The 26060-nt window shown below is 34.9% G+C and overlaps 1 protein-coding gene across 6 annotated transcripts in view; it reads left to right on the top strand.

The window, feature by feature from the left end:
- Positions 1-26060, top strand: part of STAG2 (STAG2 cohesin complex component) — a 129546-nt gene that overhangs the window by 49594 nt on the left and 53892 nt on the right. For all 6 annotated transcript variants that reach the window (XM_078064337.1, XM_078064332.1, XM_078064336.1 and 3 more), the window contains 6 exons: positions 312-455; positions 3643-3721; positions 8499-8663; positions 17654-17750; positions 22030-22106; positions 25763-25967. In XM_078064337.1, the coding sequence (XP_077920463.1) occupies positions 412-455; positions 3643-3721; positions 8499-8663; positions 17654-17750; positions 22030-22106; positions 25763-25967 (667 nt within the window). In that variant the 5' untranslated portion in view covers positions 312-411. The remainder of the gene's footprint in view (positions 1-311; positions 456-3642; positions 3722-8498; positions 8664-17653; positions 17751-22029; positions 22107-25762; positions 25968-26060) is intronic.

Raw genomic sequence — 26060 nt, 5'->3', positions numbered from 1 at the left:
CTGCGTCTGACTCTTGATTTCTGCTCAGGTCATGATCTGAGGGTCCTGGGATCGAGCCCCTTATTGGGCTCCCCACTTAACGGGGAGTCTGTTTCCTCACCTTCCCTCTGCCCCTCCCCCTACTTGCGTACTCTCTCTCAAATAAATAAATAAATCTTAAAAAAGAAAAACAGTTAAATGCAAGGGGAAAAAAAAATCCTTATTTACTAAAGGACAGTAGCAGGCCCTGGGAAATTTAGTTTTTGAGTGTAGATATCCTTCCCAATATTTTTCATTTGTTGGTAATAAATACGGCATCCCTTCCCTTAAAGGAATTGTTTGTCTTAGAAGAAAGAAGCAAACCATTGTTTTACCCACGTAAATCTATGAATATATTTCTGACATTGAGGTGTTCCAGAAGATGATAAAGAAATGATAGCAGCTCCAGAAATACCAACTGATTTTAATCTACTACAGTAAGTATATTATGAAAATTTTTAAATCCTTTTCCACAAAATGGGAAATATATTAACTTCAGTTAAAATTATTTCTGCAGAAGATCTAATATATAAGATATAAGTATGTATATTTTGAAACAGTTTATATCAGTGCTCATTGATTTCTGTAACAGTGATTCCATGGTGTTTTTGTACTATGTTTTAAATTTATTTTTTAATTTAGATACAGTATAATTTATTATTTTGCTGTGCAGTTCTTTGAATCCATATTTAGTTTTACAATACTAACTGTTTTGAGGGAGTGCCGTGAAATTTTTAAAAAGTTAAGTGTCCTCATTGGTAAGGAATATATACCACATAGTAGTATTTAGGGTGTAATACCAGATTTCTTTTATAAAATCCACTGATAATAGGCTTAAACAAATCTGGGAGGGTTGGACATGCTATCCATATATTTTTTTTTTTTTTTAAACAAATTACATGCTTATTGGTCTATAAAGTGACTTCGACATAGGTATTTTCTTTACTCTTGTCTTAAAAGCTACCTCTACTTCTTTTTCAACTTTTATTCTAATTACTCTTTAGTATTTGATGTAGGAAGGAATTTGAGCTACTGTATGTAATAGTGGTTTTCATACTAAGCTGCAGTTTCATGAGGTGCCTCAGTGAAAAAGGAACCTTTAAACTGCCTCTGGGTCCTTTTAACTATACACATATGCACCATTACTGTATTTGCTGTTGGAATTTTTATAACACTTGATCTGAAAATAATTTGGTTGCTAAAAATTTTGAAAACTTCAGATAGATACCTTTGTACATAATGGTAGCCAGTGTCTACTTTTGATGCTTTATAGATTTTCATTTTTAAAATAATTTTATTATTTTCGGTGGAGACTAAGGTGGTCTACTGGTATATTGCCAGTATTTCGAAGTATGCTTTTTAATGTGATTTTAATCCCAGTGTATATGGACTCTATTTGAAGATTCTTGAGGGAAATTTCTTGTTTTTGTTAGAGGGAGGATACAGGATAGTCTGAGGAAAAAATAATTTTCCTCAGAGTATTATAAAATTATGAAATTTCTTAAATACATTAATTAAGATTGGAGACAATTAAGAATGTTTGTATTATAAACTAGACTACTGACAATTAGAATATCTCAAGTAATTAAGGCCTGAAATAGGATAATGGATAAGAGGGAATTGATGTGGTGGAGGTAGAATAGACAGTATTTGGTTGGGTATGTGAGATGGACGGCAGGGTAAAGAGAAAGGAGTGGAAGAGTCAGTCATATGATAGGTGACTCATGAAATTTCAAGCCACTAAAAGGTTAACCTAGTATGCTCCATAAACATACTAGCATAGGTTATTTTACCTGGGATAGGTGGTGGTGTTCTTTTGATCTAAAAAGCAGAGGAAAACATTGGAGAAAGACAGACTTTCAAGAATATTTCTTCTCTGGTTGGGGTTATTTTAGACTCCTATCCTGATTACTCACTTTAGCTTTCTTCATAAGGTTTTCCAGTTAGTAATCAAACCTCTAGTGGTTCATTCTTTTAGTTGGGATAGCCTGGAGATGCGGATTAAGAGTGTAATTGAGCCTGTGATTACTCTGTGGCCATTGGAATATTGCGAAGACTAGTGATTGTTTGCAGGCTTAATAGCAGTTACGGATCTAAGAGAGCTGGTGTCCCACAAATGTCTTGGGAAGAAAGAAGTATTACTTATATACAGCAAGATACTTAAAAACATTTTCTTTCTTTTTTTTTTTTGCAAGGCTGTATAGAATATTGATGACCACAATCTTCTTAAGATGTAACAGGCATAAGTTTCAGGGTTAATATTACAGTAGTCATTCAGGTTTTGGTGCATTAACTCTTGGGAAATGGTACTTCTTATAGGCCCTTTCCTCACAACATTATAGGACATAGTTAGGATTGCCACTATCTTCAATACATTGTTTGAATTACATTGTAGGTGCTATAAATAGTAATTTTTTTCCTTGCTAGCACCTTAACTATTACGATAGGTATATAAAGTATTTCTACCTCATAGCCTCTGGACAGCTGGTTATTTTAGCAATAAAAATGGAAATAGAAGAAATCTAGTTAGAGAAGACTAGCTTTAGAAAGAATAGCTTTGCATTTTGATTCCATTTGTTTTAAGCAAAACTGGCACTAGGATTACATATTTGAAGTGGTAAAACTTTTATCTTTTATGGGTGTGGCTCAATTCTAAAATCCATTATGACCCAGATTTCAAGTATGCCTTGCCTTCAGCATTTAAATGAGGGTATGTTACCACTATTTAGGTAGATTGACCATGTTTGCATATATAGGAAGCATTACACATGTGTATTTAAATTAGTCTTCTTCCTTATGTGTGAGAAAATCCAGATTATATAAAACACCCCACCTACTGCAAAATAAGGGACAACTTCTTAGAATTATAGATTTACATATTGGAAGAGATTGAAGAGACTTTAGAGATTTCATTCTTTCTTGCATATACATTGTTTATAGATGAAAAGATTGAGAGGTTGTCACTTGTCTAAGATCACAGTTTCTTAGTACTAGAAACAGTTCTCCTGACTGTAGTGTACCACCTCTTTACTTCATAAAGGATTTTGATCAATTAGCATTTCCCTCTTGTATTTCAAATGGTTTAGTTTGTAAAAATGTTTTATACATATCCTTTCAGAAGTACATGTTTTGTGTAGTTAGAATTACAAATATTTTTTTTGAGTGAGAGAGGAGTGGTCAGAGGATTCTTAATATTACTGAAATTCCCTAGTAAAGGTCATCCAGTTCCTAGTGTTAAAATGCAGTCTTCTCTGAATTCCATGGTCTTGAATCAGAAAATGAAACCAGCCATTACAATAGAACACCACAGTTCCTAGGGTTAAAATTTTGAGAGCCACTGGTATTATAAGTTTTTATGTCTCGGTTAAAAATTAAGAAAATAAAAAATGTTTAGATTTTTTTTGTTTGTTTTAGATCATTGTTTTGTAGTTTGTTATGTAATTTTATGTTTGGTAATATGCTATGGTATGATGTTTTGGGGAAGCATCTTAATTATATCTAATGCTAATAAGGAGTTTTGTAAAGAGTTAACCAAGCCTTTCTTTTAGAAAATATGGCAAAAATTAGAAACTCCACCTATATTTCTAAGGAAAGTTTTAAATAATTGCTTATCTTTTGTCACAGGGAGTCAGAAACACATTTTTCTTCTGACACAGATTTTGAAGACATTGAAGGAAAAAACCAAAAACAAGGCAAAGGAAAAGTATGTACAGAATATATGACTTTATTTTGGTTCTTAAGGTCATTTGTATACATATATGCATATGTACATATAAAATATAGCTGTTTTAGTTATGTCTCAGATGTTGTCTTTTAAAAGTGCTCCCCCCCACCCCGATTGGTATGGTAAGCCTTCTGAATGCACATGGTTTCTTTGGCTTCTAGGTCAAATATCTTTTGATTAGCTGTTTTCCACTATTGTAAAGTTGAAATTAATAATACAGCACTCTTTTTTAAAAAAATTTTATTAAGTTAATTTTAATTCCAGTATAGTTAACATACAGTGTAATATTAGTTTTAGGTGTACAATATATTGATTCAACAATTCTATACATACTCAGTGTTTGTTATAAGTATACTCTTTAATCCCCATCACCTATTTCACCCATCGCCCCCACCCACCTCCCTCTGGTAACCATCAGTTTGTTCTCTATAGTTAAGAGTCTGTTTCTTGGTTTGTCTCGCTCTCTCTTTTTCTTTGTTTTTTAAATTCCACATATGAGTGAAATCATATGGTATTTGTCTTTCTCTGACTTACTCTCTAGCTCCATCTATGTTTTTGCACATGGCAAGTCATTCTTTTTTTTTATGGCTAAATAATTTTCCATTGTATATATAGACACCACATCTTCTTTATCCATTCATCTGTTGATGGACATTTGCACTGCTTCCATAATTTGGCTATTGTAAATAATGCTGCAGTAAACATAGGGGTGCATATATCCTTTCAAATTAGCGGTTTTGTATTCTTTGGGTAAATACCCAGTAGTGTGATTACTGGATCATAGGGTAGTTTATTTTTAATGTTTTGAGGAACCTCTGTACTGTTTTCCACAGTGGGTGCACCAGTTTACATTCCCACTAACAGTGCATGAGGGTTCCTTTTCTCCACATCCTCACCAACACTTGTTTCTAATAGTTTATTTTGTAAAGCACAGTATGCTAAGCACAATGTGATATTCTTTTGGCTTTATTTACGCATGAGTAGTCAAACATAAAGCAAAGCAAACAAAAATAAAATTTCTTATTCTAAAGCATCCTAAAAATGTAACCTATGACCAGTTTAAGTCAAATAGGTTACAGTTGACAAGAGTTTTACTCTTTATAAGTAGTGTCAAGAATAAAAACTAACAAAGCGAGGGGCGCCTGGCCAGCTCAGTTGGAAGAGCACTCAACTCCTGATCTCCAGGTCATGAGTTCAAGCCCCACTAGGGATTACTTAAATAAATAAAACTTAAAAAAAAAAAAACCTAACAAAGTGAGGTCCTGAGTCAATAGAATGCATATTTAGAATATGAATGCATGGCCTGAGGACTCTGGATTACTTGGTGAATTGTTAAATTATTTTGATGTTTTGGAAAGTACATTTGACTGTGCATGTGTGTAAATACAGTGTGCAAAAGATGACTTGTTTTTTGTTCACCATTTTCCTTCCCAAATGAATTTTGGATTTATATTTTCTTACAACACATTTACTTTTATTTTTTTATCTATTCATTTATTTATGTAAAAATTTTTTTTAAAAGATTTTATTTATTTAGAGAGAGAGCACGAGCAGGGCTAAGGGCAGAGAGAGGGAGAGAAAGAATCTCAAGCAGACTCCACGCTGAGCATGGAGCCCCATGTGGGGCTTGATCTCATGGCTCTGAGGTCATGACCTAAGCTGAAATCAAGAGTCAGGTGCTTAACCGACTGAGCCACCCAGGCACCCTGACACATTTACTTTTAAAAAGTCTATAATAGTGACGCCTGGGTGGCTCAGTCAGTTAAGCATCTGCCTTTGGCTCAGGTCATGATCCCAGGGTCCTGGGATCGAGCTCCTTGCTCAGCGGGGAGCCTGCTTCTCCCTCTCCCATTCCCCCTTTTTGTGCTCTCTCTCTCTGACAAATAAAGTCTTAAAAAAAAGAAAAAACAGTCTATAATACAGAAATGTACAGTGAACAAAGTAGATTTCCCTGTAAACCTATCACACAGTTTAAGATAGTCTTTAAACATTTTGATGAGCATTCTTTTGTACATATACCTGTCTATAAACATGCACATAGAATCTTACTTAAATGGATTCATACTATGCAAACTGTTTAATTTGCTTTTAAAACTTAATAGTATGTTGTAAGCAGCTTTCCTATCAGTGAATTTTTCCTATCATTTCTAATGGTGTCAGAGCATCCCATTTTATGTATGGAATATAATTTATTTAATCCTTGGCATATATTTTTAGAGTTCACATAATCCATGTTTCATAATTTCATATCCTTTTTTAATCTCTTAAAACGTAGAAATTTTGAGACAGAAAAAGTGAATGAATAAAATGTTAACTCATGACTGTCCAGAGACAGCCAAATTCTAGTGGGTAGTATATGGTTATTCATTTGAAAACCAATTTTTCTTGTTCTGCAACCATCTTGCAAAACTGAAAATATACTTTTGACTTTGATTTAATCTACAGGTTGGGACAAGACTCACAGTGGCATCTGAATAGAGGACTCCCCAAAGTTTTTGTGCCACACTTTAACTTTGTATAGTCACTGCTATGAATGAGGTATTAGGGCTCAGATTAATGATTTATTATAATAATAATGGTAACTACGCTTTGACACTATACTATGTATGTTCCAAGCACTGTGCTAAAAATATGTTCTCTAATTTAATATTTGAACCACTCTGTGAATTAGAAAACTTACTGATTTTATAGATAGGAAGCTGGTCCAGAGAAGTTCAGTGGTTAAAGGATTTGAGCCCACACCTGTTAAAAGGTGGTGAGAGCAGAAGCAGGGTTAGGGGCAGAGGAAGGGGAAGAAGCAGATTCCCCGCTGAGCAGGGAGGCTGATGTGGGGCTCCGTCCCAGGACTCTGGGATCATGACCTGAGCTGAAGGCAGAGGCTTAACCAACTGAGCCACCCAGGCGCCCTCCACCCCATAGTCTTTAGAGATGTTTTTAATCTACAAGATTGTGCCCAGGTTAGCATGTTTACTTCTTGTACTTCCTGTATTATTCCTTCCACGTTGTTTTTTTTCTAGCATAGCATATGCATTGAGCCATTTTAATTGTGCTAATTAGTTTTCCATACCAACAGGGAATATTGAAGCATATGATAGATAAATTGCAAATATATAATTCCATTTAATTAACATTAACATTTTATACTATCCTAGTGTACTCTCTGCAGTTGATCTTTTCTTTCATCCTTATCTCTGAAATTCCTTTTACTGGGGACAATAACCTTTTATTCTACAATTAAGAATTAATGACAAGTTCACAAAGACTGAATCTCATTAACAAAATAATGTAAATTAACAAGTAATATATTTCAGTTGTTAGGAAGGAGTTTGAAGTAGTTGTTAAGAGCAGGGTCATTTTGGACTCTTGAGGAAGGAGGAAGGACCGTCTGTCGAACAAAGTATAGAAACATACAGGCTGTCAGTAGAAATACGTTTGTAGACCTGGCGGTAGACCAGGGGTCTGCAAACTATGGCCTGTTTTTATACTGCCCATGAGCTAAGAATGGTTTTTATATTTTTAAAGCGTTGTAAAAATAAGCAAAGAATATATGACAGAAATGGAATGTGGTGGCCCGCAAAGCCTGAAATATTTACTGTCTGGTATTTTACAGAAAGTTTGCCGATCCTTGCTCTAGATCATAGAAATGTGTAGGTTGAAAAGAGACCTAGAAATCATCTATTCTAATCTGTAAAGATTTAATACAACTCTGACATTTTAGAAATGAGGACTCTTGAGTTAGGGAATGACTTGCTTTTCTATAACAAGTTAAAAGGCTGTGGGAAGTATTTTATAACTGAAGCATGTAGACAACCTTTTCACTGATTTATGAAGTCCCCACTCCCCAGTATTGACAACTTCCTTATAAAGGGGCTTCATTTCCATAGTGTTCATTAACTGAATTTTCATAATAAATGTTATCACTAGTTGTACAGAGGAACATGATTTTTTACATTTGAATTCTCCTTCATTTATTCAGAATAAGAATGAGGTTGATACACCTATTCATACTTTTTTAGAATTCCTTTGTCAGTGCACTGCAATAATTTATAAGACTAACAGTAGATAAAATTTAAAAATTTGAACTAGGGGCGCCTGGGTGGCTCAGTTGGTTGAGCGTCTGCCTTCGGCTCAGGTCATGATCCCAGGGTCCTGGGATCGAGCCCCGCATCGGGCTCCCTGCTCGGCGGGAAGCCTGCTTCTCCCTCTCCCACTCCCCCTGCTTGTGTTCCTGCTCTCGCTGTGTCTCTCTCTGTCAAATAAATAAAAAATCTTAAAAAAATAAAAAATAAATAAAAAAATAAAAATTTGAACTAAGTACGAGTTACTTATTTGATAAAGTGTTTTGTTATTCTTGCTGCCCACTGCAGTCTGCACCTTAAAGCAGCAACCCTATGAAGTAGGCACAGTTTTATACTCACTTTACAAATTAGAAACTCTGAAGCACAGTATGGTTAAGTAACTTGCCCAACATCACTCAGCTAATAAAAATCTGGACCCATGCAGTCTGTCAGTCTGCAGAGGCTGTGCTCCTTACTACAGTGTCACGTGAGGTGTCTGATACTATAAGTGAAAAAATTGATGCCACAAAGAAGCTGTCTCAACCATATCATTTTATCATGACATGTGTATGGTATGCCTCTTTAGGTCAGGTTTAGGCATGTTATAATTATGTACCCTTTTAACTGCTTCTGCTGAAGCTTTATTTTGAATTTTCAAGGATAATGATATAACTTAATTAACTTGCATTTTTATGCAGACTTGTAAAAAAGGCAAAAAGGGCCCAGGAGAAAAGGGCAAAGGTGGAAATGGTGGAGGAAAACCTCCTTCTGGTCCAAACCGAATGAATGGTCATCACCAACAGAATGGAGTGGAAAACATGATGTTGTTTGAAGTTGTTAAAATGGGCAAGAGTGCTATGCAGGTAATGTTTATTGTGTTCTTCCCAGTTTATTTGTACATTTTAAACTTCAGTGAGTTATATAAAATCCCTGAGTTTTCTAATTGCATTTTAAAAAAATCTAACACTGCTTATTAGAAAAAAAGCAACAAAGTCATCAGAAAACTAGGGATCTGTCTATTCAGACATAAGACCTTTAAGCTGTGTCTTGAGTCATTTTCTACTGCATTATTTTCTTTTAATGGCATATAATAAAAAGTTATTTGCTCAAAAAATATGCTGATGTAAACTATGAGGTTTCAATTTCCCCTGAATTTATATGGCTGCCATTAAAATATGAAGTCCTTTGCCCATATAGAATTCTTGGTTGAGTGACCTAATATAATCACTGTCCACTTTAGTGAATTGAATTATGTTGATCACTGTTGTCTATTACAAAGTTTATTACTTGTGCTGTTTCTTAGCAGAAGAGTGAAAAGTGAGAGTCATATCCATGTCACATCATCCTAATTTTATTTCTTCTGCAAAATTTTATGACAATAGAAGCATTTAGGCTTTACAGTGGAGGCTAAGCCCATACGGTTTAAAAAAAAATTGAATAAACACTATACTCAAAAGAATATGCATGCTTAATAAAGTTGTTTTTTAATTTATAAAAGCTATGGGGAATAGTTTTCAGAGAATTAATTTTAATCAAAAAGGGTACACATGGGTGGTTTATGGAGAACTAGCCTTATTTAAGTTTTCTGTTATTTAAGAGTAACAAATGCAAATCTTATTTGTAAATATGGACTTATCTGAATATGTATGGCTTTGTAAATAAATTTTAAGTATCAGTTGGGACTGATAAAACCACATTTTTACATGTAAAATAAAAATTGGTTGTTTTGAGCTATTACCAATTGTACAGAGGAACATGACTTAAAATTTGAATTTGCCTTCATTTATTCATACATGGTTTGCTTTTTATATAGTTGTGATGAGGGTGTGGATTTTATTTCTTTAATGTTTTAAATTATTATTTCATATATACATTTGATATATTTTTAAAAATAATGTCTTATTATATTATGGTGCTATGGTTTCTTTAGTCATTCCCTAATTTAACAAGTTATCCCCTTCTTTCTGGTTCTCTGGTTCCCATTTTGGGTTAACTTTATCAAAGGAATAAATTCTTTCAGTTATGTTATATATACCATTTCATTACTTTCCTTTTTATTTTTATGTTATACTTTTTCTCTATAATATTTATTCTAAGCTGTTAAATGCATTAATCTTTTGATATCTTTCATTTTTGTTAACATCAGAAATTTCAACTTATATCCACAGCTAATTAGGCTGTTCTATTTTTGTCTAGTCTATAGGGTTTTTGTTTAACTTTTTGGCTCATCAAAAATTTTTAATAGAAAATGTGAGGGTTTAGCTTTATATTTAATTTTTTTGTTAATGGTATCTCAGTGTTTAAAGAATGAACATTTTCCTTATGTTGATTATGGTTTGTCATATATTAAGATTGTACCTCTATGTTATTTGTTTTTCTATTTCTAAATGTGCTTTCACCCTTAAAAGTGGAATGTCCACAGTATCTCTCCATTGATTTCCCTGAATGGACTCTTTACCTCCAGTTTGTTTTGTATACTCCCACTTGTGTTATCTTGGTAATAAGAAATTTGATCAAGGAAGTCTCCTGTTTACAAGCTTCCAACAGTTCTTCCTTATCTAAAAGTTCCAGCCCAGATTTTTTTTATGGTGTGCTTCCTATTCCCCGCCACAGTATGTACTCTGCCTCAGCCCCACCCTCCACCCCCTCACCTTTCTTTTTGTTTTTCCCTTTGCCTGGAATAGTCTTCTTTCCTTCTTTCCATATCACATAAGATTGACTTAAATCACATGTCACTCTTTTGAGAAGCATTCTTGGGCTCTGTCTCTTTCTCCCCTTGAATATATTTCTTACTCTTCTCTTTCCATTATAGCACTTAATATATTGTATTATTGGTATGCATATGTCTGAATTTGCTTCTAGATCATTAATTTCTTGATCAGGGACTGTGTATTATTCATTTTTTTGTATCCCAGGATATACCTATTTCAGTAATTATAGGTGAGAATAAGTATAAGACTGGCTGTTGGTTTTAAAATAGTTATTATATATTAAGAAAGGAGGGATCTGGGACGCCTGGGTGGCTCAGTTGGTTAAGCGTCTGCCTTTGGCTCAGGTCATGATTCCAGGGTCCTGGGATCGAGTCCTGCATGAGGCTCCCTGCTCAGCGGGGAGTCTGCTTCTTCCACTCCCTGCCACTCCCCCTGCTTGTGCGCTCTCCCCCTCTGACAAATAAATAAATAAAATCTTTAAAAAAATCAGTCTTTAAAAGAAAAATAAAGAAAGGAGGGATCATATGTGTATATGCCCCTAGTTCTATTAGATAATACATGTTCAATTTTATTGGATAAATTCTTAGCTTACTATTTGATGATTAAAATTTTAAAATATTTTAAGGTGTTAGCTTGCATTATTTTTATTCCAGCAGCCTTCTATTCCTGGTACAAATTCTATTTGATCTTTCTGAATAAGTTTTTAATGTGATGTGGTGATCTTTTTTGGTAAGATTTCATTAAATATTTTTGTATCTTTATTGATGAAATAGCCCTTCTTCCAGTTATCTGTTGCTGTATAACAAATCACTCCAAGGTTAGTGATGTAAAGGAACAATCATTTTACTAGGCTTAATGATTCTCTTGGTCTAGAATTCAGACAGAACTAAATAGGGATGAAATTGTCTGTGCTCCCATTCGTCATGGTTGGGGCCTTACCTGAGACAGCTTTAATGCTCAGAGGTTACATAAACAGTGAAGGACTATACTTCCATGGAGGCTTCTTTATTCATGTTTGGTGCCTAGTCTGGAGTGACTTGAAGGCTGGGCACAGCTGGAACTGTTACCTGGAGTACCTACAAATGGTTCTTTCATGTGGCTTGGGTTTCTTATAGTATGGCTTCTGGGTTTGGAGAGTGTCCTGAGCAGGAGTGTCTAGTTCTCTAGTGCTGCAAGAACCCAGTGCAGAAGTTGAATGGTGTTTAATGAGTTAATCTTGGAAGCATCATTTTACTGCCTTCAGTCCTAGATAAAGGAATAGACCCCACTTCTTATTGAAGAGCAGTGTCAAACATTTTGGGCCATGTTTTAAAACTGATATGTATTACCTATATCATATTTGGGAATAATCTTAAACATGTTTCTTTTATAAATTGATTTAAGTTTACATACATAAGCTGTTGTAAAATATAGAAAAGGACTGAAATCTAGAAATTAGGTAAAATTTTAGAAGATCTCCAGTCAATCTCTTTGAGCCAGGTAATTCTTAGATAATATTTCCTTTTTATTTTCTTTAATTTGTAATGACACTACCTTTTCTGTACACCAAATTGCATATATGTTATTCATTTTGTATTTATTTGTATATATATGTTAAACATTTTTCCTTCCTGACATTTACTTAAAAAAGATTTATTTATTTATTTATTAGAGAAAGAGCGCATGTGCGTGCAACAATGGGAGAGGCAGAGGAAAAGAATCTTAAGCAGACTCCCCGCTGAGTGTGGAGCCCAACTCAGGGCTCCATCTCAGGACGGGAGATCATGACCTGAACTGAAATCAAGAGCGGGATGCTCAACCAACTTGAGCTACCCAGGCGCCCCTGTCATCCTAAGTTTTAAAACTTGGTTTATTTAAAAATAGTTTTCATCTGCTGTTTGGTTTCTTCTTCTATCCCCCAAAGAATAACGTGCTGCTTTTTATTTTATTTTTTTAGCTTTGTCCTATTTAAAAAAAATACTATGTTGAAACATACTTCATATACCACAGAATTCACCCTTTTAAACTGTAAATTCAATGGTGTTTAGTATATTCATAGAGTTGTGTAGCCATCACCACAGTCTAATTTTAAAATATTTTTCAATACCCCAGAAGGAAATTTTGTGCCTGTTAGCAGTCACTTTCTCTTCACCTGTCCCAGGTCTAGGCTACCACTAATGTACTTTTTATAAATTTGCCTATTCTGGACATTTCATATATATGATTTGTTCAAAAGTGGTCCTTTTTGAGTGGTTTCTCTGACTTAGCATGATGTTTTCAAGGCTCATCCATATTGTGGTATGCATTGTAATCTCATTCTTTTTTATTGCCAAATAATACTCCCATTTTGTTTATTCATTATCTTTTGATGCACATTTGGTTTGTTTCTACTTTTTGGCTATTGTGAATAATGCTGTTACAAGTATTCTCGTACAAGTTTTTTTTGAGCATTTCTCCTGGGTATTATATACCTAGGAGTTGAGTTGCAAGATCATATGGTAACTGTTTAACCTTTTTTTAAAAAAGATTTTATTTATTTACTTGAGAGAGAAGGAGAGAGCACAAGCAGGGGGAGCAGCAGAGGGAGAGGGAGAAGCAGGCTCCCCACTGAGCAGGGTGCCCAGTGTGGGGCTCAATCCCAGGATCACAGGATCATGACCTGAGCTGAAGGTAGATGCTTAAGCGACTGAGCCAGCCAGTCCTCTCAAGTGCTATCTTTTGATTTCCATTTCCTTGGTGGCCAGTTACATTGAGTATCTTTTGATGAGATAATGGCCATTTGTATGTCTTCTATATAGAGCTATATTCAGAATCTTTGTCTATATTTTTAATTAGATTATTCGGCTTTTAAAAGTTATTGAATTGCAAGAGTTCTTTATATAGGCATACCTCAGGGGTATTTGTGGGTTGGGTTCTAGACCACTGCAGTAAAGCAAATACCACAATAAAGCAAGTCAGATCAAGTTTTTTGGTATCCCAGTGCCTATAAAAGTTATGTTTACACTATACTGTAGTCTGTTAAGTGTGCAACAGCATTATGTCTAAACTATATATACCTTAATTAAAAAATGCTTTATTGCTAAAAGAATGCTAACCATTATCTGAGCTTACAGTGAGTTGTAATCTTTTTGCTGGTAGAGGATCTTGCCTCAATGTGGATGGCTGATGACCGATCGAGGTGGTGTTTCCTGAAGGTTTGGGTGGCAATGGCAATTTCTTAGAATAAGAGAACAGTGAAGTTTGCCACATTGATAGACTTCTTTTCACAAATAGTTTCTTTGTAGTATGTGATACTGTTTGATAGCATTTTACCCACAGTAGAACTTCTTTCAAAATTGAAGTCAATCTTCTCTAACCCTGCTGCTATTTTATCATCTAAGTTGATGTAATATTCTAAATCCTTTGTTGTCATTTCAACAGTCTTCACAGCATCTTCACCTGGAGTAGATTCCACCTCAGGAAATCACTTTCTTTGATCACCCATAAGAAGTAGTTCTTCATCTGTTAAGAGTTTATCATGAGATTTCAGCAATTTAGTCACATCTTTAGGCTCCATTTCTTTTTTTTTTAAGAAAGATTTTATTTATTTATTTGACAGAGAGAGAAGAAATCAGGGGTGCTGCAGGCAGAGGGAGAGGGAGAGGGGGAAGCAGAAGAGAGCCTGACGTGGGGCTCCATCCCAGAAGCCTGGGATCATGACCCAAGCCGAAGGCAGATGCTTAACCGACTGAGCCACCGAGGCGTCCCTAAGGCTCAATTTATAATTGTAGCTCTTTTGCTATTTTCTACCACATCTGCAGTGAAATTTCTACCACATCTGCTGAAAGTCGTGAAGCCCTCAAAGTCATCTATGAGGGTTACAATCAACTTCTTCTAAAGTCCTGTTAATGTTGATAGTTTGACTTCTTACCGTGGATCCCGGATGTTCTAAATGACATCTAGAATGATGAATCATTTACAGAAGGTTTTCAGTTGACTTTGCCCATATCCATCAGAGGAATCACCATGTATGGCAGCTATATATATATATATATATATATATATATATATATATATATATAGCTTTGCGAAAATGTATTTCTTAAATAAGAAGACTTGAAAGTTGAAAGTACTCCTATAACCATGGGCTGTAGGATGGATTTTTTGTTAGTAGGCATGAAAACATGAATGTCATTGTACATCTCCATCAGAGCTCTTGAGTGACCAGGTGCATTGTCAATATAACAGGAATATTTTGAGAGGAATCCTTTTCTTCTGAGTAGTGGGTTCGAAAGTGGGCTTCAAATATTCAGTAAACCATGTTGTAAACAGATAGGCTATTATCCAGTCTTTGTTGTTCCATTTGTAGAGCATAGGCAGAGTAGATTCAGCATAATTCTTAAGGGCCCTAGGATTTTTGTAATGGTAAATGAGCCCTGGCTTCAATTTAAAGTAATCGTTGCATTAGTCCCTGACAAGAGAGTCAGTCTGTTCTTTGAAGCTTTGAAGACAGGAATTGACTTCTCTCTAGCTATCAAAGTCATAGAAGCTATCAAAGTCATAGATGGCATCTACTTCCAATATAAGCCTATTTTGTCTACATTGGAAATTTATTGTTGTGTAGCCACCCTGGTTAATTATCTTAGCTAGTTTTCTGGATAACTTACTGCAGCTTCTGTATCAGCATTTACTACTATTTCACTTTGTGCTTTGATGTGAAGGAGACATCTTATTTCCTTAAACTTCATGAACCAATCTCTGCTAGCTTCAAGTTTTCCTTCTGCATTTTCATCATCTCTCCCAGCCTTCAAAGAATTGAAGAGAGTTGGAGCCTTGCTCTGGATTAGGCTTTGGCTTAAGACAGTGTTGTGGCCGGTTTGATTCTTTTATCCATACCTCTAAAACATTCTCCATATCAGCAGTAAGGCTGTTTCACTTCATTATCATCATATGTTCACTGAACAACTCTTTATTTTATGCAGGAATTTTTCCTTTGCATTTATAACTTGGCTGTTTGCCTCAAGAGGCTTATCTTTTGGCCTGTCTCGGCTTTCGACATGCCTTCCTCAGTAAGCTTAATCATTTCTAGCTTTTGATTTAAAGTGAGAGATATGCAGCTCTTCCTTTCACTTAAACACTTGGAGGTCATTGTAGGGTTATTAATTGGCCTAATTTTAATATTGTTGTGTCTCAGGGAATAGGGAGGTTTGAGGAGAGGGAGAGAGATGGGAGAATCAGAACACACACAACATTTATTAAGCTTGCTGTCTTTTATGCGCACGATTCATGGTGCCCCAAAACAAGTACAATAGTGACATCAAAGATCTCTGATCCCAGATTACCATTAATAAATATAATAATAATGAAAAAGTTTAAAATGTTGAGAGAATTATCAAAATGTGACAGAGACACAAAGTAAGCACCTGCCGCTGAAAAAATGGCTCAGACTTGCTTGACACAGGGTTCCACAAACCTTTGGCTTGTAATACACACACACGCACACACAGTATCTGTGAAGCGCAGTAAAACAAGATATGCCTCTATATTTTGAGCACAAATGCCTTATCAGATACATGATTTGCAAATGTTTTCTCTTATTCTGTGGGTTGCTTTTCTTATCTTTGATGAAGTCTTTTGAAACACAAAACTTTTATGATTAAGTGAAAGTCATTTTTTCTGTCTTGTTCCTTTAGTCTAATATCTAAGAATACATTGCTTAACATATGGTTATGAAGATTTAGTTACGTGTTTTATAGTTTTAGCTCTTATATTTCAGTCTTTGATCCATTTTAAGTATTGTGTATGATATGAGATGGGGTCCAAGACTTCTTTATTTGAGAGAGAGAACAAGTGGGAGGGAGGGGCAGAGGGAGAGGGCGAGAGAGAATCTTAAATAGGCTCCACACCCAGCGTGGAGCCCAGTGCAGGGCTTGATCTCACAATCCTGTGATCGTAACCTGAGCTGAAATCAAGAGTCAGACATTTAACTGACTGAACCGTCCAGGCACTCCCAACTTTTTTTTTTTTTTTTTTAAGATTTTATTTATTTGAGAGAGAGCCAGTGAGCAAGCACATGCAGGGGGAAGGGCAGAAGGAGAGGGAGAAGGAGACTCCCTGCTGAGCAGGGAGCCCGAAGCCACTTGATCCCAGGATCATGACCTCCTGAGCTGAAGGTAGATGCTTAACCGACTGAGCCACCCAGGCGCCCTCCCAACTTCATTCTTTTGCATGCAGATAGCCAGTTGTCCCAGCACCATTTGTTGAAAAGACTAGTCTTTCTTCGTTGAATTTTCTTGGCATCCTTGTCAAAAATCAAGTAACCATCAATATGAGAGTTTATTTTTCATTTGCATTTTTATTCCATTTATGTACACTTTTGTCCTTAAGCCAGTACTATCTTGATTACTGTAGCTTTGTAGTAAGTTTTGAAATAATGAAGTGTGAGTCCTCCAGCTTTGTGCTTCTTTGAAAAGATTGTTTTGATTATTCTAGATCTCTTGCATTACCATAAGGATTTTAGGATCAGCTTTCCAGTTTCTGCTAGGAAGCCAGCTGGATTTTTAATAGGGATTTCATTGACTCTGTAGATCTATTTGGAGAGTATTGTCATCTAACAGTATTAAGTCTACCGATCCATGAACTGTCCTACTTATTGTTTATTTAGCCATTAATTTACTTTTGTTATTAACATGGGACTAGTAATGCTCACTATTGAAAAAAATTTCATAATGCATTTTCTCATTGACTCAGCCATTTACATCTTTTAGAAAGATTTTTGTTTTCATTCCATTGCAGTGTTAATATTTGTTATTTGTATTTAGTACACTATTTTAGTCAAAAGAAATATGGGTGTGATTTTTAATATCTTCTAGGATATCCTTAATGTCACTAAGAAATAAGTAATTACACTTTATAGAGTTGGGTCCCATAGTTAGTTTTCAGATTCCTTTTAATGCAAAATGAACAGAAGACTGATCATCGTTATGTGTTACCAGGTGATTATTTTACTGAATTTGGTTCTCTTTTATTGTTAAAATTTAACTTTAAATTTTAGTATACAAGTGTATGTATATTTAATTTGAAGTAATGTGATACCACTTAGTGTTGAAACTTAATGACTTTAATCAGACTTAATTCTTAGAACATTAGCAAAACCTAATGGTTTTTTTTCTTCTCTGCTGTAGTCGGTGGTAGATGATTGGATAGAATCATACAAGCATGACCGAGATATAGCACTTCTTGACCTCATCAACTTTTTTATTCAGTGTTCAGGCTGTAAAGGTAAGATACATTTATTTTTAGAAGCAGAATGTTCTCAAATGGTCTCTTTTTGTTCCACCTAAATATAAACACTTTTCAGGAAAAATAATGCCAAGATATGGAATTGTTTGCATTATAATCATACAGAATGTATAAGGAAAAAGGAACAAAGAACAAAGTAAGAAAGAAACTCTGTTGAGACAGTTGTATTCATGTGTGAAAATTAACTAAAAACTTGGCAATTTATAATTGTTATATTACTTTTATTAGATACATTTCCCACTTTGAGCATCTGGTTTTAGGAACAAAGAAATGGATTAAGAAGGGAGGAGGAAGATAATGAAGAGATAACAGGTTCAAGTGGCAGGGGATTGTAAAGTGTAGGGAGTTTAAAAGTGCCATGAATAACAGTAAGTAAGTAAGTAAGTAGGTAAGTAAGTAAGTAACTAAGTTAAGTAAGGTATTGGTAAAATTTCTACTTTTTTTCCCTAAAAAGAGAAGTTTTGGAGTGGAGTCTTATTGGAAATGTTTTCACCTTATTTAAAAAGATTTTGAAGTAGGAGTGGGGCAAATATAAAATACAGTAGTGTCTTCCCTGGGGCAAAAATATTTAGTGTAGACATTTGGCAGGGGGACAAAATTACGTAAGTTGGGGGGTGTCATACATCTTGATCTGGATCAGTAAATGATTCAGACAAAATCATGGACAGGTTCTGATCTGTTCTGTTTCTCCCTAATACTTGATCCATCCTTGAAATTTAAGAGGATGTCCAGGAAAATAAATGTTACAAAGTTTCCCAAGAGTATTACATTTTTTTTTATGAAAGTGGCACCGAAAACATGGACATCAGAAGTCAGGAGGAAGGAAGTTTGCTTAAAAATAGATCTAAGAAGTTAAGATGCTAAAGAATGATATAAAGAAATCTGTAAAAAGAGTCCCAAGAAGGAATTTATTTGTCTACTCCTTTAATTCTACAATAATACTTTTAAAAATACTGTTACTGGAATTTGTGAAACAAGTAACATTTTTAAAATGAGTTTTTATTTTAATTTTTTTAACTTTGAAAGGGACATTTTATTGAAAATAAATTGAAAGAGTTACATTCCTTTCACATTACTTTTTCTCCCAAGTAGCATAGGATTAAAATCCTAATTCTTAAAATTATTCTGCTCAGTGTAAAATTTAGATAATCTGACTGTATATAAAGATTTTCTTTCAGTTAGGTTTTTAAAATTTTTATTTAAATCCAGTGTAGTTAACATATAGTGTTATATTAGTTTCAGGTGTACAATATAGTGATTTAACAATTCCATATAAACAACATTTTATGAACTGATGCATTTTATTCGAGGTTAATCACAACATTCAGTGCGGCATGCATACTAGATATTCTGTATGTGAGGCTTGATAGACAGATATATTAACTTTTTGAGTCTGATCTGCGTAATGCCATTAATATGGTCAGTTTTGAGAAAAAAATTTTTTTTGAAAACTCTTTTTAGAGAGTTGCCTAGTTTACTTGACTTCTTAGCTAGAGGTAGCTGCAAATCAATATAGAAAATTTGACTGACTCTGCTCAAAGGAAATGTAATAATGACAATATGATGAATCAGATTAACACTTTAAAAAAAGAATATACTAGTATTTTTATTTTGTCTGTGTCCAGTCCATCTTTCTGGAGTAGAACAATCAGGTACCTGTTTGTTGTATTATGTAATCAAGGACCATGTCCTTTCTCTTCAGATTCTGTGAAAGTGGAAGGTTGATTGCAGAACAACAGAACAGGTGCCAGAAATAACTTGATGAGTTGAAATTCTGACTTTTATCTTCAGTCTTCCCTGTTATACTGTAGTTTGGTCAGGTTTAGTTTCCTAGTTAGGCTTCTGAATTGTAGTTTTAAAACAAGGCTATAGTTAGAGCATTTTCCCTTTATCAGATTCATTCCTTTTCTGGCACCATTCTGTTTTTTGAATCAGGAGCTTGCCAACTAAACCTTTGGATATACTTTGTCATATGCCAGGTTGTCCAGATTTTTAAAAATTGAAGGTGTTGAAAACTTAAATTATCAGGTAGATTTAAACACGGTCATAATGTTTATTTTAGAATCAAGAAAACTCCGTAAAGGAGAATTTATCATCTAATCAAAGTTAAGGTCATTAAGTACTTTCAAAAACACTTAGAATTATTTTGATTGAATTATTTTATAAACGAGTTAGAAACATCTTTATATGTACTGTACTTGAGCTTTTTTCTTTTGGACTCAGGATTGTCATTGTGAGCATCAGTTATTTTACTGTAGTTTTGCCTTCAGCAGCTATTGAGGTGTGGAGGGATATTTGACTCTATGCTGAATGGCTCCAGACTGCTTTGTGGTTGCTGAATCTGTGGCCAGTGTTTCCTTCTTTCTTTCCTGGTCATCTGTCACTTTCCATTTTACCAGTTTTTAGCAGTCTCTTTTCTTTTCTTTCTTTTTTTTTTTTTTAATATTTTATTTATTTATTTGACAGAGAGAGACACAGAGAGAGAGGGAACTCAAGCAGGGGGAGTGGGAGAGGGAGAGGGAGAAGCAGGCTTCCCGCTGAGCAGGAAGCCCGATGTGGGGCTCGATCCCAGAACCCTGGGATCATGACCTGAGCCGAAGGCAGACACTTAACGACTGAGCCACCCAGGCACCCTAGCAGTCTCTTTTCATGTCTCCTACAATTTCAAGGCAGTGGGCTCACGCGTGGGTGTCTTAATGGCACCTTCACACCTGCCCCAGGAGTTATATGCATGGAGTTTGTGACAGCTATTTTTTTCTGCTTATTTTTGGGTGTCTGGCTGTTATATGGTCTGAGATGAGAGAGGAGCTTTAGAAATGGACAGTTGTCAAAATGTATGCAGTATGTTTGCTTTGAGATGTATTGATACATATTTACTTTGTAGAAATTATTTCAGGGATTGAATAACTTGTACTTCTATAGCTTTGCCAAGTTTATAGCACCTGGGTATAAAGTATAGGAAGGTTCTGAAGATATATCCGTGACTTGATTAAAATTAAAAAACTCTTCAAAAGGTTTTTGAGAATGTTGCTTCTTTAGCAAGGGAAATGGTTTCTTCCAGATTTGTTAATATCTTAAAACAATCATGTAGTTCTTTTATGTTGTGGTAAGTAAGGGCTCTTCACAGCACCACTAGAAGTTGATCTGACTTGGGGGTGGCATCATGATGTAGATGAATAATCTCAGACAAGGTCTTTGACTTCTCTTTGCTTTTAGCCTTTACTTCCTCATCAGTAAAGCCAGGATTATAGCGCCTGCCTCATATTTATGGTATTCATAGTAATATGACTGGCAAGGAATAAGTAATCCAGCAATAGAAATACAGCTTTGAGAATCCAGTTTTTATATTTGTTCCTTTTTAAATAATCTGATACCCTATCAGTGGAAATTCATGTATCTCTTTTTTCTGCATTGTCTCCTTATAATTTTTTCTAGAAGTCCCTTTTCTGATGTTTGATCACTACCTGGCTAACTTTTACTTCTTGTAATGTGCATCCTTTCTCCTCCCCTTTCCCATCTTCCTTTGAAATTCTAAATGTCCTTATTAGATTCTTTTCTGTGAAACACCTGACTTGCACTAATTTTATTTATTTATTTATTTTGGTCTGACCTATGGCCTTTATTGGCCTTGTCACTCATTAGGGCTTTTCTTATATACTGCCTTTAATAGTTTTTATTTTCCCTCCCTCCCTCCTCTCTCCCTCTCTTCCTTCTTCCTGTTCTTGTTATTCTTTATTTAAACTTCCAACTAGATTACAGATGGGCAGAAATTACTGTTTATGTTTATTTGAAGCCCTTTTAGAGGATGATTGGATGTAGTTGCTATGTATATATATAGTAATGCTTAATAAACCTGATAGGTAAACTCTACCTATCACTCTTTTTCTTATTATCTTCAGGTTTATCCTTAAAGTTTTAATTGTGTTACCCTGAGTGCTGCCTAACCCTTGATGACGTGTATTATATTAAAAGGGGCTAAGCCAGTATACATATTGTAGGCAAGAGTAGATTAAGTCAGGTAGAAATGTGATGGGTATTAAGGAGGGCATGTACTGCATGGAGCACTGGGTGTTATACGAAAACAATGAATCGTGGAACACTACATCAAAAACTAACGATGTATTGTATGATGACTAACATAATAAAATAAAATTTAAAAAAATGTGATAGAGTAACAGTGTAAGAGATTGACTTAGAAGTTCTCTTTATTTTATTCATTCTACAATGTATATTAACTTCTTACACTTGAAAATTTCAGGAGTTGTCACAGCAGAAATGTTTAGACATATGCAGAACTCTGAAATAATTCGAAAAATGACTGAAGAGTTTGATGAGGTAACTTATTACCCTAAATGTTTTGATAATTTTATGCATGTTGATCTTGATTTAACCTTAAAAGTATTCTTAAATTCTGAGCATTAGTGTAAATGCATAACAGCTTTGGCATCACATTTAATCAAATGATAAGTGACCTTGGGCAAGTTGTTGTCTTAGCATTGGTTTTATCATCTGTGAATAATACTCTCTGCTAATAATACTTTTCTCATAAGCCTGTTGTGGATTTAATTCAGTAATGTTTGAAAAATTTCTTAGCATTTTACAGTGCCTGGTATATAATAAGAACTTAATAAATGGTAGCTATTATTATTGTCAAAAAATTAAAACTTCAAGAAAATAAAATTTAGTGCCTAAGAACATGTCTTGGAATATTGTTAAAGATAGATTTGGTCAATATTTGGGGAACCAGGTAGCTTAGGCAAAGGACTGTAAAGTTGACCATTGAACGGCATGAGGGTTGGGGATGCTGACCCCCTCTCTCCCCACATGGCCAAAAATATGCATTTAACTTTGGCTCCCCTCAACCTTAACTGCTATAATAGCCTACTTACTCTTCACTAGAAGCTTTGCTGATAAACAGTTGATTAACAAACATTTTGTATGTTCTATGTATTATATACTGTATTCTTAGAATAAAGTAAGCTAGAAGAAAATGTTAAGAAAATCATAAGGTCTCAGAAAATAAATTTACAGTATTGTAGGTATATTTATTGAAGAAAATCTGTTTATAAGTGCACCTGTACAGTTCAAACCCATGTTGTTTAAGGGTCCACTCTCTGGACCCTTAACAAATAACATGTTATTATTTAAAATATCCTTTATGGGGGCATCTGGCTGGCTCAGTCAGTGGAGCATGCGACTCTTGATCTTGGGGTTGTGAGTTTGAGCCCCACATTGGGTGGTTGGGTGTAGAGATTACTTGAAAATAAAGTCTTTTAAAAATATATCCTTTATATTTTGAGTATGAGTAATAAGAACAATACAAATAAAAAAAATAGTAGCTTAGACTTGAGTGAATCCTTTATCACAGTGATGCCTTTGAAGTATTGTTACCAATAAAGACATTTAGATTTATTATAATGTAAGCTCCTTCAGGGCAGGGATTTTTGTTTTGTTCACAGCTGCATTCTAGCACCAGCAGTTTTATTCTTCAAAACTTGTCATTGTAAATTTTCAAGTAGAAAGTCTTTCTTGTCCCATTTGAGTTTTACTTGATCATTTTTTTCTTGCTTACTCTGATGAAGGAGCTTTCAACTATCATTCTAAAAGACAAGAGTTGTTTAAAAGGCTTTGATGATCACTAAGTGCTATTAATCATTCTCCAAGTAGTTGAGAGGTAATTATGAGTAATGGTATTATAGTAGCACCCCCCTTATCCTCGGGGGATACATTCCAAGATCTCCGGTGGATGACTGAAACCACAAATAGTAGTAAACCCTATATATTGTTTTTTTCCTATGTATACATAACCTGTGATAAAGTTTAATTTATAAATTAGACATCGTAAGAGATTAACAATAATAGTAAGCAGAACAATTATAACAGTATACTGTAATAAAAATTATGTGAATGTAGTTTCTCTGTCAAAGTATCTTCTGTACTCACCCTTGTGATGATGAGAGATGATAAAATACCTACATGATGAGATGAAATGAGGGGAATGACATAGGCCTTGTGACATAGTTTTAGGCTACTATTGACCTTCTTCTGATAATACCTTAGAAGAAGGATCATCTGCTCTCAGATGGAGGTTGACCCATGGGGTCACTAAGATGTGGAAAGTGAAACTGTGGATAGAGGGCGGCAGGGGGCGGGGAACATGACTACTTTATTTTAACATACTAATATTAAATGTTTTAGTGAGAACCTTTTTACTAAAAGGAAACAGCTATTTAAGAATCCTGAAATCTGATTTGGAAGTGTCCGCAAACCAAGTTGCTGACAGTTAAGATGATGCATTTCAGTGTAGTCACTAAATGATTCAGTCAGAGAATATGGAAGAGAACCTTTTTGTAGAATATTAGGATCTTATTCTCAGATGAGAAATAAGAGTTCAGCTTCTATATAGCATGACTTAAAATTTAAAAAAAATATTGCTCTAATGACAATAGGGGTGCCTGGCTGGCTCAGTTGGTAGAGCATGCAACTCTTTATCTCGGGGTCATGAGTTCAAGCCCACAGTGGGCATAGAGTTTATTTTATTTATTTATTTTTTTAAAGATTTTATTTGAGAGAGAGAGAGCCCGAGCATGACAGGGGGGGAGGGGCACAGAGAGAGGGGAAGCAGACTCCCCGCTGAGCCGGTAGCCCGACACAGGGATCAGTCCCAGGACCCCGAGGTCATGACCTGAGCCAAAGGCAGGTACTGAGCCACCAAGGCGCCCCTAGTTACTTTAAAAAACGGGGGGGGGGCGCTGGGGGCACCTAGGTGGCTCAGTTGGTTAAGCATCTGGCTTCGGCTTAGGTCATAATTCCAGGGTCCTAGGATCGAGCCCTGCGTTGGGCTCCTTGCTCTGTGGGGAGCCTACTTCTTCCTCTCCCTCTGCCACTCTGCCTGCTTGTGCTCGCTCTCTCTGTCAAATAAAATCTTAAATATATATATATATAGAACATACATACATACATATATTACATGTGTAATATGTATTACATATATATGTGTGTAATACATATTATATTACATATATATGTATACATATGTATATATATATAGTGGTTTAAAAAATTGCCCAACTGTACTAATAAAATGATCTTAGTCTTTAGAATACTCTTCAAAGCAACTCTTGCTTTTCGAGGTTCTATGTAGTATTGCCCTGTGTTTTTATTTTTAAGGATTTATTTTTTGAGGTGGGATTTAATTAATTTATTTAGAGAGAGCATGATTGGGGGGAGGGGCGGAGGGAGAGACTGTCAAGCTGACTCCCTTCTGAGTGCATAGCCTGACATGGGGCTCCATCCCACCTATGAGACAAAACCAAAGGTCAACTGACTAAGCCACCCAGGCGCCCCATTTAAGGATTTGTTTTTAATGATTTATAGAGATTCTCAGTGTAACTTCATTGGAGAATGCCCCATCTCTATATAGAAGAATACTTAAGTACTAGTGTTTCCAGGCTATACTAGCTACATTTCCATTTCTTTTTAAAATTATGTCATTGTATGTCATTGTTTGTATCTGTTGACTATTTGATGTCCTTGAAGCTAATGAAAATATACATTGTAATCTTCTGATTATTTATAAATCATACATCAGACTGGTTGAAAATATGATTTCATCGTTTTGAATCCATTTAAAAATACAACTTTGGTTTGATTTTGGTATGCTTTTGGTATGCTTTTGTTTTAAGGAGATTCAATAAGTATATCTTTGTTTATCAGTATAATGTTTTGCTTTGATGAGAGAAGCTTTTTATTTTTAACTTTGAGTAATTGGTATATATTTTTATTGGTTAAATTGAATTCATAATATCCATTTTGGTCTTAAAGAGCAGATGTGTTCAAAAGTAACTCCTACCTACTTTTAGGATTTATTGGAGAAGAAAGGTGGGGTAAAGGAGTCTTTTCAGCTTCTGCCTAGGGTATTTTATAAACAAGCGAAATTTTGTTAAATCATGTGTTTTAAGTGAAATTGCTTTTTAAAATTTTTGTTTTAGGATAGTGGAGACTATCCACTTACCATGGCTGGTCCTCAGTGGAAGAAGTTCAAATCCAGTTTTTGTGAATTCATTGGCGTATTAGTACGGCAGTGTCAATATAGTATCATATATGATGAGTACATGATGGATACGGTCATTTCACTTCTTACAGGATTGTCTGACTCACAAGTCAGAGCATTTCGACATACGAGCACCCTGGCAGGTCAGTATTTAGAAATTTTTTTGTATATTTCCTTAGGTTAGAGATGAAAATGGTTTTCCTTAAAAGAAATGCTCATGACTCAGATTAATTAAT

The sequence above is a fragment of the Halichoerus grypus genome, chromosome X (assembly GCF_964656455.1).
Source record: "Halichoerus grypus chromosome X, mHalGry1.hap1.1, whole genome shotgun sequence".
NCBI lineage: Eukaryota > Metazoa > Chordata > Mammalia > Carnivora > Phocidae > Halichoerus > Halichoerus grypus.
The sequence above is the reverse complement of the archived record's forward strand: the minus strand, read 5'-3'. Positions and strand labels throughout refer to the sequence as shown.